We start from the raw sequence: 15213 nt of genomic DNA on the forward strand, positions 1-15213 counted from the left end.
CGAACGCCGACGTAGGAGGAGGAGGAGGCGGTGGCGTAGGGGAAGGTGGTGCTGGTGGAGGTGGTGGTGGAAGCGGCGGGAGGTAGAATGGTGCCTTCCGGCCCGTGTCGGTCTCGAGCGGAAAGACGCGCTGAGATGTCGCCGCGCCGTCTCGCGCCCCTGCTGATCCTCGGTACGATCCTCGCCGGGCTGACGAGCACCGCCGCCGCAGACAGGATGAGCGGCCTCTACGTCGACAACGGTTTCGATCAAACGATCGTCCACAGAGTGGTTAGCCAGCGGGAGAAACGCGAGGTCGAACACGAGATATTGAATCTTCTTGGATTACCGGATCGGCCAAGGAATACGGCCGGTAGGCCGCCGCAGGTCAAGAGGTCGGCGCCCAAGTTTCTCTTGGACATATACAAGAATGCTCTCGGCGAGGACGAAGACGAGAAGCCGATCGGCGAGCAGCAACGTAGGGCCGGCGAGTTCGACCTCACCGGTCAGGATCTCAGGGCCATCGACCAGAGCGACGTCATCATGACCTTTGCCGCGCACAGTAAGTCATTATTCTGTCTTTTCCTCTCTTTCTCTCTCTATACGTACTTACATTCGTACGTACGTATACGCTACTGTTGCCTGGTGTGCCGTGTGCCGTGTGCGTGCACACGCTTCTTTTCGTTTGTGTCATCGCGTTTACGCGGCTCGATCGTCATTATTACTCGTAGTCGTTGCGTATGTAAGTTTCTCGTGTACGTACAGTACGCGTACGTGGACGTAGGAAGAGCTTGGCGGAAGGAGAGCCGACATTTGTCGTCAGCGACGACGTCGTCGTTCTAATGCTCGAGATATTCTGGATGACGTCTCTTTTGTCTCTCATGGCGTGCCCCAACCACTGTCGGAATCCATTGGAATCAGTCAGAATGAATTCTCTTCTCTCGGCCTCGGAGGTTAACAGGTTCCGCGAACGCGTTTTCCGATGGTATGCGTCTAGTTTGCGTGCCGCGCAGGCTGCCGTCGAGATCTGATTTTCATTTCACGCAGCCTCTACGGGGACGTAATCCTTGTTTAGGCCGCTACGTTTCTAATCGTACTATAATTTACCGTATTCGTCTAATCTTTTATAACGCCGTGTATCTCGCAATTTACATGCTCGCGTATCTTTGAAACTTTTTTCTTCGTTCGACACTGTGCTATTCAATTTTCCTACTATACCAGCGCCAAATAATTTATCTATAGCAATTATAAGTTGTAACGTTGTCAGCGAATTTCCAAGTACTAATTAATTGAATAAAAAAATGTTAAAGTTTCGTTACAACACAATGCGTATCTCGCTAAGCTTGAAATTAACAGCGATAATTTATATAATTTATGTAATTTATGTTATCAGTTGACGCGATTGAACGTATCAAATATGATAATTTGCATTTACTTTTTTGTATCTCTCAAAATGGATACACGACACCTAAGGTATATTTTTTGAAACTCAGTGTCGAGAGAAATTAAGAGAGAACGTGAATAAAAGAAACACAAAGAATAACGTCAACTCGCTGACTACCAATTTACCTAAGTAGATTATCTCTGATTAGTTTTCTTATTTTTGTACCGTTAAAGGTATCCTGATCGTACTCATTTCATTATCGGGCGAGATAAAATGAATTATTTTTTGCTAATTTTGAATTTCGCGTTGGAAAGCTTTGGTTGCGAAACCGTGGCTTCGACGAAAGGAAGAATCAACGGCGGAAAAGCGAGAAATGGTTGAATTGGCGCGAGAACTGGTTCTTCAATCGACGGATTTAGAATTCAGAGATACTTTAAAAATCATTTCACCACCGATCGATATAATTAACACACTGTATGAGTTTACTTCGGGATTATAAATCGCTTTACCAACTGGATTCTACCGGTTTAGAAGCAGTTCTCGTGGGTGTGAGCATTCTGCGGCAAGGAATGCTCGTCTAGCGTTTCTTCGGTGACTTTGGCAGATCCTCTGCTGGTTCTCGAATATCGTCCAGCGAACAACCTGATCGCGATTATCCAAAGACTCGTTCGGTTTCTCAACGTGTTCGCTACGGTTGATTTTCGTTAAAAAACACTTGGGATTTCGGTTATTTTTCGCAGTCTTACAGGATGTTGAAAGGAACGAGAAACCTCGTTCGACGAGAAACCTAAAAAATTATCTTGATACTGAAACAGCGAATGGATCAAAAGTCCTTGATTCGTCAAAAAATTGATCGATCCGATAGAACCGATGGCCCGTTTCATCGTGCGTTGCGTTTTAATCCTTTGCAGTTACTCACAAAAGTATATTTCTTTATTCGTTATGTAGATTACATTTGACGCGATTTATGATGAGAATATGCATACAGTGATTATTACGACATACTGTGAATATTTATACGTATGCAAATGCATATTTATACAGAAAATTCTTGATAAAGCGAAACCTGGACGAAGGATGTTTTATCTGTAGAGGGTCTTAATTTTCACATTTCGCGAGATAAGTTTCCTACGTATTTGTCGTTATATGCTTCTGCGAGAAGACTATTGTACCTTAAAGTACATTACTTCGTAAAGTACTTCGCGTACTTTCGTCGTAACTATTTTGTAAAATTGAATATTATTTATAGCGAAGTTTTGAAGAAATCTACAGTGAGAAGATATTGTGTGTAGCTAAATATTCTACGTTTTATACCTTATATCGAGTTTTATTAACGATATTGCACACGATTATTAAATAATATCGAGAGATGTATCATATCGCTAGTAGTATGGAACTAAGAACGATGCCCAAGAGAAATTCCAAAACTGTATCGCGAGTCTGAAATTTGAAATAGTAGATGAACTTGCTAAGAAGCGAACAGAAGTCGTAGAATATGCTTTCGTTATGTTAATTTTAACCGATCGAAGTCACCGATTAATCGAGGCTGAGAAATGTTTACAATTTGTTGGAATTTAAATTATAGTCGTAACGTGCAGATAACAAAGAATCTTATTACTGTAACACTCCAATTTTCAATATTCCATACACTCGTTGCGTATCTCATGCATTTTTTCCATACTTCGACATATTTCTTTCGACGTACGTTCATATATTACATCTTCATATGTCACGTACCTTATTTGCATACTGTGACATATATTTAGTGCATAAGTACGTGCAATCCAGTGATTAATCACTTTCTAGAATCGTGTAAATCTTACAAAAACCCACATTCGTCGTTATCTTTTGAAATATGCAAAATACCAGTTAATCGAGTAAATAATCGTTCCCCGTTGTCGTAACGCGAAACGTAGAATTGAACGAAAGAAATGTAAGAGAAATTATAGCGATTATCATCGGTATCCTGTTAGGTTACGATATATTACGACTAGATCCTACCAGTTTAAAAGTAGAACACCGATTTCCGTGGTTGTTCTGTGGGTTCTCGTCCCATAATATCCGCCAAGGAATAGTAAACTGATCCATGCCGCGTGTACGTAAACTGAAAAATGCGCGTGGATTTTATCGTATATCTTAATTGCCATTGAAAGGATATTTTCACTTGTGTATTTTATTACTAATCAGTATGGCGCGTGTAACGTTTGAACATCGATCATTTTCATCCGAACAGTCCGCGTAACCAGCTCCTGATTTTTTCCTCCTCATAACTAATGCAATATATATTTAATTACGATTTTACGACAATGTTTCCCATTTAATTATTTCTTAACACGAAATACGTAGTTCAATCTTATCCAAAATTGTACATCACTGACCGAGTACGCGATAAGGTATTCGGAATTCAAATTTATTTTGCTCGGATTTGCCGGAGATCTTAAAAATAGAACATCGAGCAGCGTCAGTTCGTTGCCTAAAAATAGATATTAAAAGTAGTCCGATAACATTGATTTTCATATACGGGTTATTTATGTTAATGGCAGTCAGAAGGAAAAAGAAAGAAATGCATTTCCATTGGTCGAATCCTCTGTTTGCGTTCTCTTGTTGTCGCGTTTCAGACGCGAACCTGTTTCGCGCAAATCTGTGCTTCCGCATGCATATTCATCGAGAGTCGGAGAAGATAATAAAATTTGAAGGCATATCGATTTCTACGAAGCCGTGACGTCACGCGAAAAACAGTATAATTTCACAAGCTACGAGTTAAGAAAACACGTTCAACGTCGGGAATTTCATTAAGCGTTACAGGATTCTTCCGAGATAAATTGACAAATTTATGTACGATCGATCGATGAAAAGATTCGAAAATTGATGTCTTATCCGATAAAGCATTGCCTCCGCTTCGTTCTGCTTTAAGTAAGGCACATCGAGCTAAAAAGCACGGCAAACACCTGCTGAAGAAATTTCAAATTGCGTTTGAAAGCTGCGAACAAGGCGTGAAATCTCGGCCTTAATCAAATTTATACTCGCCCATCGGAAATTAAATTACAAAATCGCCACGAAGAATTCAGTTGTTAAATAGAAGATATCGGGCAAATATTAAATCGAACAGATTATATTTGAATAGGTATTTTTAAAAACACTTATCAAAAAGAAAGCTTCTTGCTTGTGAGATAATCGGAGAATTATCGACTCGATTAACTGGATCGATTGGAATTCATTTCTAAACTTCATCGTTTGTTAAACTGCTTGATGTCGCAAGATCTGCGTCTCTAAGGTACCGAAAGGATCGGCTGCGACTATTAAAAAGACTGATGCATTCACCTGCTAAATTATTTGTTCATTTAGCACCTTGTCAATTGCTCAAATTATATACATATTTGACCAGGTATTTATGAAAATACATATTTCCAAAGAATTTCGGAAATATGATCTTCTTATTCAACAATGCGAGATTTGAAAATAAGTTTCATCATATCTGTTTAAAAATATCACTGACGAATCTTTTTTTCAAAGTGAACGTAAGAATAATACTCGAACGATCAGCGACGCTGTCAAGAAACAATATATATCACCTAATTAGCAACAAAATCTGTAACAACGAACGACCAATATCTTAAACATCTCACTCTATACTCCGACGAATTCGTGAGCAGCCTACAATCCAAGAATGCCGATTGAAATTTCCACCTGCTCGAACAATCGGCGACAATGTCAAGGAACGATATACTTAATCAGCAACGAAATGCGTGTCAACTATTCGTGTAACAAACACACCACAAACGACAAGAATACGAATAACTTGAACAACGTATTGCATGCTCTGGCGAACTTGTGAGCAACCTACGACACAACGATGCTTCGATCGAAGCTTGGACCTACCCGAACAATTGGCAACGACGTGAAAGAATTGGCAAACATCGACGAATCTTGCTATCGAAATCTTGAAATTTCAAGGATTACGGAAAGCCGGAACGGCCGGCTGGAACTTTCTATTCGAGGAGATATTTCCCGTAAGGTTCCAACAGCTAACCGTTCACGTAGACCGCCCATTGTGAATTCTTCGACCAAGTCCCGGACATAACTCTTCGGTTATGTCACGCGCGTTCGGATGATCGAAATCGGTGCGGATGTTGTGGAAAAACAGCGGGGACAAGAACAGCCAGGCAGTTTCCACTTTCGTTACTATCGACTTATGCAAATGGGCCTCATCATAGAACTTTCTACTCGGCCGGAATCTCTTTTCGTCGCCGTTTCATTTGGCCGCCGCCACCTCTCTCTTTTCCTATCGTTGCTTATACGTTCAGTATCGTGAATTCTTCTAGAAAGTTCGAAGAAGATAAATTACAAGGACACCACGAACACGTTCCCGATGTGTGAAATCGGACGAGGGGACGTCAGGCCGGTTGTAGCAGATTCGTGATCACGAAAACGATCCGAGTCAATCGAGGCTAACGCGTGAAATTGCCACGTTTCTGGTCCGCTTTTATTAGGGGACCGGGCCATCCTGCGCCCAATTTAAACCTCGAATTTTCATACACGATACCCGTCCACGTCGTTTCAACGTTGTCTCAGCTCCTTCTCCATGCAACGTTATATAAATACTTTGTCGAGATTGATTAAATCACGGAGCGAGCGGTTCGAATGGTGAGAAAATTTATATATTTAAACGTATATAATATTCTACCTTGTTCTGGATTAATTTTCCATTAGGAAATTTTTATTTTGCAGCGGACATAGATTTGATTTGTTACGGGATACTTATCCATCCTTATCCCTTGAAAGCGTTGAGCTGTTTAATGTTACACAGCCACATAAGGATTTCAGTTCAGAGTTATAAGAGGTCAGAAAGAAATGACTAGTTGCCCTCGAACGAAAGCTCGCGTATTCTGGCTCGTGGTCGTAAAAACGAATTACTAATTCTAAAAACTAAAACGCTACTTGTCCTTCGATGTACGATTATTATCATCGTATCGTTAATTACCATAGGTATTTAAATCGAGACTCGGTTCTTAATCATTCGAAGAATGGATCAATTATATCTTATATACTTGTATAAAACGTGATTACTATTATTCGAAGAAACCAACTATATTTCCATTTAAATCTCTACTTAATTTACGATTATTCGAGAAATACCGGCGACTCTATATCCAAATTAAGACGCCTATCGTAACGCTCGGTTATTCAAAGAGATCACTGACAATAACATAATTGCTTTTCAGAATACCATCAATCACTGTCGCTCGCACGATGACGACGATTACCCAAATAGATCGCTAACCATATCCAAATGAAAATTCATACTTTAACCTAGAATTATTAAAAAAGGAGATCGTTAATTATACGTAAATGCAGATAAAACCGTTTAGAAATCGTTGCGTTAGCTCGGCATACAGCGGTATCGAGAGATATCACTGTCCGCGTTGGCAGTAAATTATTCATACGGGATAAATCTCGCAGTCTGACATATTCGGTTCAACGAACCTCGCAAAGGGGAATTCCCTACCTCGGAGGAGAGCAGCTCCTTTCCCGAAAGACGGCACACAGTGGTATCGTAAATTGTTCCGCGTTCGACGATCGTGACACGAGTGGAAGGAGAATGGTAATTTGTGACGAGTGAATGAATGAAGGACAGGTATTTCTCGGAATTCAGCCTTTCTTCGATGCAATTTCGTCCCCTTTCCGTGAAATTTAAGGACGCGCCTCGCGGAAATCGCCTGCCGAACACGCGAGTAGATTCTCGCTCGTCACGCGCGAAAATATAGTCAGAATTTAATCGTTTCATTTAATTGTTGTCATACGCTTAACGCCGGATTGTATCGAGTTATTACGTTCAAATATTTCGACCGGTTAAGCCTTTCTAACGAAACATTATTCTCTTGGGAACACGCTTTAATTACGATGGCCTAAAGGATTAGCGGAATATGTAAAGTGAGATACTGGTCGGAGTAACTGTAAATGAAACGTATGTATTAATTAATGCTCCGATGCTGTTAAACTCTACTGTTCTTTGTAGATTCATCCGATACGGAAGGATACCATCTTATTTATAGATTCGAAATATACGAAGAAACTGTTACGTGCTTGCGTCACTTAACTCTATCTCGTTGGCTGTTTGTTCGTAAAAGATTTCTCCGATCGCTTCGCATTTTTATATTCTATAACGTTACGAGTGGAAACGATATTCCTGTATAATTATTCAGAACGGTTGTATGCAAAAATTTCCATCGGCCTTAGATCAAACGAAATCAATCGTATCTTTCTGCATCTCGTTCCCAATATTTTTAGCCACCGAGCTAAAGCACTTTCACGCCGTATTACGTTTTCCTCTACGTTAGGCTCTACCTAAGGGGAAGGTTAGGGAATATACGGTTCAGAAAAGGCGATGTTTCATTCGCCTGTCGCGAAGAAGATTCCCGGAGAGATAAGATTTTACCTGGGACATAATCCACCGAAACTGTTAACCGTGTTCGTAACTGAAAATATCAATGGGAGAGCCGCTGTTCGTAATAAGAAAGAAATATGGAAATTATCGCTTCGGTTATCGCGATTTATTTTCATATTTATTCGTCTTTATACGTTGAACGCATGTGGCTGTGGTATTTGGTCGATGTTTCCGTTTGTTCGTGCAACGAATGATTTTCATCGGTGCCCAGCCGATGAAAATTCGAACAGTTAGTTATTGTCGAGAAATCAGCGAAATAAACGATACATACGCTGAACGAGCGGTTCTTCGTTGGCGGATTGATAGAAATCTGATATGATAATTAGGAACGGAAGGAATTTTGCAATTAACATGCAAATTAGGAAAATGACTGTGTCGGATCAGAAAAGTGGCTGAGAGATTAGCGCTTTTTTTCCTCCTCTTTTTTTTTATATTCTATCTGTTTGAAAATTTAAATTGCCCAGAGAAATATGCTCGTTGTATCTCCGATCGTATTTATGTATATTTTATCATTGTGCTCGATAAATACATAAGTAAAGTACATAAGTTCTTGTATACGTGTTTCTTCTGTGCTCTCGGCTATACAACAGGCTTCGAGAAAACGTTCGATTCGACGATAAATAATCCGATTTGAATGTAATTCGATGTCAGCTGACTTTCGATCCACGATGAATTAAAAAAAAAAAAAAAAAAAAGAGAAAAAGAGAAGAGAAATTACCTCCGGCACACGATACAACGATTTAACGTAAACTGTAAAAACCGCGCTCGATCTGTTACACGAGCAATTTGCAAAAGCGAACGCGTTGTTATTTCTTCGATTCGCGCTCATTAGACGAGCGGCGAGCTTGTTGTGCTAATTGACACACGCAGGAAGCGAAGCATTCGCGCGCGGGACGAGTCGGTTTTGCAAGTTTCCCGATCGTGCAAATTTATGCGGACAGTTGCCGGAGGCCGTGCGGTTCGAGGAAGACTTTTTTTAAAACGAGTTCGTAGAATAAAGGCATAAAACGCGAAAGTGACGAAATTGTAGTCTGAACGGGGAGAGGTGGGACCGATGATCATCGCCGATGTTGGATCTTCGTTACCTGACCTTCCCCCTGCAGGCTCGGTGCACATCAAGATGCAAATACGAACGAGTTTACATGCGAGCGTTCGCTCGAGTTCGAGGTCGTATGAATAAAGCGACGAGATAAACGCGGAAGGCTGGGAAATTGATAGTTTTGCATAGCTGGTATTCGCACGAAAATTCCGTAGAAATTGTTTTATAGTACACAACGGATACGCACGCCTGATCTAGCGCGATAAACATTAATCCATCGAATGGCGTTCTTCACGCTTCGCCACCTCGCGTTCATCCCGAGGAATTATGCTGCATCCTTCCAAGAATTTTTGAAGGGTTTTTAAAAGAATCGCGAAAAGATTGACGCGCTGAAATGGAGAAATGATTGCTGGGTAGAATAAGAAGTTTCCTCGCTCTAGCTGACGCAGACGAAAAGGAGGAATGTAAAGCGGAATCGAAGCCTCGCGTTTATCTTTCTCACATCGAAGAGAAAAAACCCATTCGATCGGTCGAGACAATTTCAATTGCTGTGTGTTTTGTACGAAGCTTTTAAGAAGATGTGGTTGTACTTTTCCGAGTAACGCGTCTAAAAATTTCAACGTTTGATAGGTTTCTTGGAAACTCGGTACCCTCGGTAAATTTTCAGGAAATACGATACGGAAAACAAAAACTGAAGTTCGTTGAATAAAAACAGCAGGGATAAGAAGAGGAAGCTGTTTTATGAAGTTGAAATATTTCGCCAACAGCGAGCGAAGTTCGTTGAATCGCAGAGAGGAAGAAGACATCGAAATAGCAGGAAGAAACGGGAAATATCTAAAATTCTAACACGTATCCGGGATGCTTGAAAACTAATGTTCAATAAAGAAGAGGTCTGACGGGGAAATTAGAATTCTTAGCAAGTGCAATTCATCAAATCGCGGTGATAGAATAAATTGAAGAGGAGAAAGAAAAACGTTGCCCCTCGCTGGCAGAGACGCGAAGATAATCCATAATTCTAACATGTCTGAGGAAGTACAGCGAAAAGTCCATTCACCGCGAATAAATGAATTCCTGAGAACTAAGTGCAAGAAGAATAGGAACTTTTTCAAGGACTTGGAATTTGATTCGTCGCGTAACAAATACGTATAGGCGGAATATCCTTAGGAAAAAGGAATAGTTAAATTTGAGAAATCGCCAAGTTAAAGGATGATCGAACTTGACGATGAAATTTTACGAAAATCGAGATATTTATTGAGAATTTGAAACAATTTTGTTTGTCTTCTCAAACGATCGTAATCGATTGGTAAAATTTATTATGACAGTTCGAAAAAGAAGCAGAGAACCCCGAGAGGAAACTGCGAGTTATTTGAGGAAATAATGTTTTTCTGTAAATCATTTTCGAAATGATGATCGCTCAGGCATGTGAAGTGTTTACAATCCATAGAAGAAAACATTTACAGTTTCAATATGTTTCAGAGAATACGATAGAGACTCGAATTGCAACTAAGTGAGTTCTCGAGAAACATTACTGTCAGAGAAGAAGAATTTCTTCTATGTAGATCTAAGAACCAATTCAATTGCCATTCATCCAATAAAATTATACCAGGAAAAAGATTGAAACGTGTCTTTTTCGCGATGAATTCGTGGAAATAATTGAAACGAATGTCCAAAATTGCGACAAATCTGCATATAATTCTCAAACATCAGTTTCCCTGAGAACAACCCTTTCAAAAACTCCGAACAATTCTCAAGTTGATTACGATATAAGATTTACTCACTACATTGTTCATACTAATTCATACTGTTCGGGAGAGCTGTAAATGGCGAAGGAATTTAAACAGCGTAATTCGAAATAGCATTAAATTTACATTTACGTAACTATCATCACATCGATTTTTCCAAAAGCAATTCTTGCAGCAAGAACTGAAAATCTGTTAAAAAAATTTAATAAGCCCGTTAACTACCATTACGCACTAAATTGGAACGAGAAGCAACTCAAGCAAACGGCAAAATTAAAATGATGTCGCATCTATATATAGTTTTCGAGCATTGAGTTCCACAAAAATAACTGTCGTCGAAAGCTTCAAAAATTCCACCAACTTCCCTCGCTGCAAAACTCACGTATTTCATCGAAACGGAAGAGAATTCGAGCAAACAGCGAAATCCAAAACGACGACAAATCTACGCGCAACTCTCAAGTATCAACATCTAACTCCCTGAAGAATTAAAATTTAACCTTGCAGATATAAGCAAAATTGCAGAAAATTGATTGAGAGATATAAGAAAACGTAATCTCTTGTCTACAGTCTGCGAGAGACTGCCATAACGAAGCAAAAGCAAACGCTCGAACTCCGTAGTTCCTCGAGTAAGATGATAATTCAAAATTCAACGCGGATTTGTAAGTAAAATCGCGGTACAAATTTTTGCATTAGAAACATCGGTGTTGGGTTCGATGTAGGAAAAAAGACAAGGTGTTCTGTGATCTCGAGGCTGAGATCGGTCTCAGATCTGTTTCGAGGTCCTACGGAGGAGTCGCGTCCGTTCGCGAGGGTGGCAGAAGAAGCGCGGTCGAACAGTTCTCGGAAAGTTGTTGGTCCCTCTTTCTCTTTCACGCTTATCTGTCCCTCCTGCTTTATCTCCGAGACGTCTCATGCCGTGGCTCGCGGTGAGAAACGTTCTAGGCTCTTCGACGCGATATGCGGCATGCATATAAATTGATACCCATAACCATAACTTATTCGACATATGTACCCAACCCAGTACTGGGAACTCCGGGCGTCCGATAAAAACCAGCATAAATTAAAACGCGTTATTACGTTATACGACGCCCAGCGAGTCTTAATTGATTGCCATTGCTAGCCCCCTTACCCCCTTTACAGAATCTCTTCTCGTCCCGTCTCTCTTTCTATCGTACGTCGGTTTTCTGGTTTATACTTGTTTTATCCTCGTTCATGTTCCTTCCCGTATTGTTTGTTACACGTACGCGTTACTAACGGCCAAAAAATCGATCTGAATGGAACTTGCTACTGTACCGGCAAGTCCAGTTACCAGCAGTTTTGCACGGGATGGCAGGATCGTCCGAAATTCTGCCGCTCGTTAAAGTACGATCGAATTCACCCTCGTTTGTTGTCAATTTGTGTCAATTTGACACGTGGCAAACGTAAGAAAAAGCAGCACGTAAACGTAAAAATTACGTAAATTTGCAAGTATTAAAGAGGGGCTATAACGGTGTTCTACGATGACTTAATTTCTTTTAATAAGACATCACGCAATTATATATATATATATATATATATACATATATAATATTAGAAATATATGTTATATAATTATTAAATATATATTGTTAAATAATTATGTAATTATATATATATATATATTTTTTTTTAATGTTTAAATGTTCGTCCTTCAGTTTGGAATAAACCTGCAGTTCGCGTGATGATTACAAAGTCATCGATATTTAGAGAAATATGTTTTGCCATCATTTTTTAGAGGCTGTTTGTTCTTGGCCTTTTTGTACGATGGTCTATGAGATGCTAATTTATTGACAGACGGACCAAACTAGAAACATCATTACATGTCCAGTCGAACTTGGTATCCGTTGCGAAAGGAACGTCTCATAAATAATTTCATAAATTTCTCCCTGCGGATTTTTATACCGCACCTAATTGATTTTTCTGAAAAGAAAATTTACATACTCTACGCGACTCAATAATTTTCATTTCTCGCCGCGAGTCACCGTAAATTTCACAGCGAATCGAGATTCCAAGTCAGTCGCATAATTCAGCTTTACGAAAGCATTTGTCCATTCTACTTGTCAAACAAAATCGTTAATGTCCAATATTTTGTCCCCACAGAGGCACGTAATTATTGAAAGTTGAAACACATGATTCAGAGTTTTGAAAAAACTGTCTATTAAATTATTAAATAAATTTTGATTACAAGCGCAACAAGTTTCAATTCTATTTCAATTTATTTATTCAGCTAACGGGCCGGACCTCTATGTCGCGAAACAGTATAAAAACAGAAAAAGTACAGTATGTTTTAAGAATAGATCGTTGCATGGTCGTTCGTTTCCATTTATCGTATTTTCCAACAACTCAATATAGTTCCTCTACCTCAATATAGTTCTTGTTTTACAAATTGCTCAAACCTCCGAACAAAAGTTCCATTAAAAAATGTATTAACAAATAAGAGCTGAACGTTTATTTAAGAAACTCGACATCGCGTAGAGGACGAGCTAATATTAATTGCTCGTATAATTAGTCCTCATGATCTTTCCATTTGTCAGAGAGGGAATCGCGTACTCCCCTAAAAAGTATCGTCCGATTTATGGGCCGCTGTAGGCCGATCCTTTCGGGGTACGTGCATCTGGACGAATTTTGTAGGCGTGTGCTCACACGTACGTGCGGAGTCGCGGTGCGGCCCATATATTATACAAAGTTTCTCCATCTGCCCTCTCTGTTCCGCCAAATCGCGTGGATAGTCGAACGGGGAAGACGAGTCAATATCTCTCCCCACGTGAAGCCGCGGGCAGGTAAAAATGTCTCAACTTGGGTGCCCTGGCTCATCCTGGCTGCTCCTTTTGCTTCTTTCTTTCCCAGGACCTCTTTCTCTCCCTATCTATCTATCTTCCGCCGAGGGCGGCTCCTTCAACAGGCCAGACAAGAGGAAGAAGGGAGGTCCGGTGAAGGAGAAGCAGAAGTAGAAGAAGAAGAAGAAGACGAAGAGGGGAAAGAAGAGGAAGGAGAAACATGCCAGAACGAGATGGATGGATTGTTCGTTGTTTCTGCGCACTGTGTAAAAGTGGCGAATGCCGCGAGCACCGTTCCCTCTGTTCGTAGTTAGACTAATGATTAGGCCCGACGCGACGTGTGCGACGGCTGTTGAGTTTCGGTTTCCTCTTCGTGCCTCCATTTGTTCGTACTATGCTTCGTTCCTCTGTGTCGGCTCTTTAACTCCTTTCCGAATTGGTGAAACTGTCCCGATGAGATTTCACGCAGGTTATGGGGTTTACGAGGCGGTGCTTTGAAATATTTTCGATTAGATCTCGTCTTTCGCTGAAGAATTGCCATCAGCTTAAGAAAACAGAAAAATGGCACTGTCGGTGGGTACGCGTTTTCTAGTTTGTCTTGGAGATTTGCATTTGTAAGAGACGAATACTTTTGCGAGGAAACAAAAGCAAGGTTTAGGAATAAATTGCGAAGATGTAGATTTAAGGCGATGCTTCGTGATCGCCTTAACCGTTTACGGTTGACGCGATAACGAGGAGAGGAAGGTTCGTGACATTACAGAGCGGAGCTCCTACGTTCGATGAAATCTTTCTCGTTTAATCGCACGTAAGTTACGTAAGTTACGGGATTTGTACGAGGATCTTTGAAAAATTGGCGAAACCTTGTACATTTGTGAATTTCTAATTCCTTAAGTCCGATGAGTTTGACTGCATCGTTAAAAATATTCTAATTAGATACCGTGTGATCCTATTTTGGTGAAATCCTAAGGCAATAAAAATTTCTAAAATTCTATAAAAATTCTAGAAAAAGGACACTGACATTTAACGTTTTAAGATTCTCTCTGGAATAGCCAAAACTAAGTTTCATACAAATCTCACACATTGAGCAAAGATGAATTCGTTGCTTGTCGAAGCTTTCTAAATCGATTAAACCGTCGTGATTTGCATCTTCCACTGCGACGATCGATCGGAGCACAATTATGCAAGCTATGCGTAAGCCTTTAAACGCAGCGCGGCGGCAGCGGGCACAGAGGAAGAGACGGTATTCCCACGGTCGATGTGTTCGAATGATCCGAAAGGAGCATCCGGTCGCTGCGTTACTGCGAACTAATAATCCAGCCGGACTCGTGGTCGAAAGTTGTCGAACTGAGCATAGAACGGGTGGATCGACTCATCGTCGATCAGCCCGCGAAACGACGGATCTCCGAGAAACGGCCCACGGATATTTCCAGGAAAATATCGCAAGAACGAACAAGGAGCGTTCCTATGTGAAAAGAGGGACCCTGAGTTCGTTTAGTCCGTTTTAGTCCGCCCTCTCTCTTTCTCTTTCCAAGTTCTCGCGTGTATGTTAGGCGCGGAGGAACGAGAGACAAGATGCGAGAAGATGCGAGAAGAGGAGAGGAGAGAGGCCTTTCGAGAGAGTGATTAGAGTTGGAGAAGACGAGAAGACGAAGAGGAGAAGAGTATTTGTAGGTGTACAAGAGAGGACTCTGTCAGAGGAGGACCGAAGACGTAGAAGAGAAAGAGGTGGTTGGTGGGGTAAAAAACAAAAGTCCAGTCGGTCGTGGAGCGGTCCAGGATGGTCCCAAGCTATTCGGGACCACCCCGAGAGCCGAGGGGTCCAGCTCGGCTCG

The 15213-nt window shown here is 40.9% G+C and overlaps 1 protein-coding gene and 1 long non-coding RNA gene across 2 annotated transcripts in view; one reads left to right on the plus strand and one right to left on the minus strand.

Moving 5' to 3' along the window:
- LOC112213853 overlaps nt 1–15213 on the minus strand; it is a 51541-nt gene that overhangs the window by 8252 nt on the left and 28076 nt on the right. The window lies entirely within an intron of this gene.
- The window catches only part of LOC100748431 (protein 60A), a 42108-nt gene continuing 26901 nt past the window's right edge, over nt 7–15213 (plus strand). The window contains exon 1 of the mRNA XM_003493968.4: nt 7–541. Coding sequence (XP_003494016.1) covers nt 88–541 — 454 coding nt within the window. The 5' untranslated portion in view covers nt 7–87. The remainder of the gene's footprint in view (nt 542–15213) is intronic.

The sequence above is a fragment of the Bombus impatiens genome, unplaced genomic scaffold (genome assembly GCF_000188095.3).
Source record: "Bombus impatiens unplaced genomic scaffold, BIMP_2.2 scf_1445, whole genome shotgun sequence".
NCBI lineage: Eukaryota > Metazoa > Arthropoda > Insecta > Hymenoptera > Apidae > Bombus > Bombus impatiens.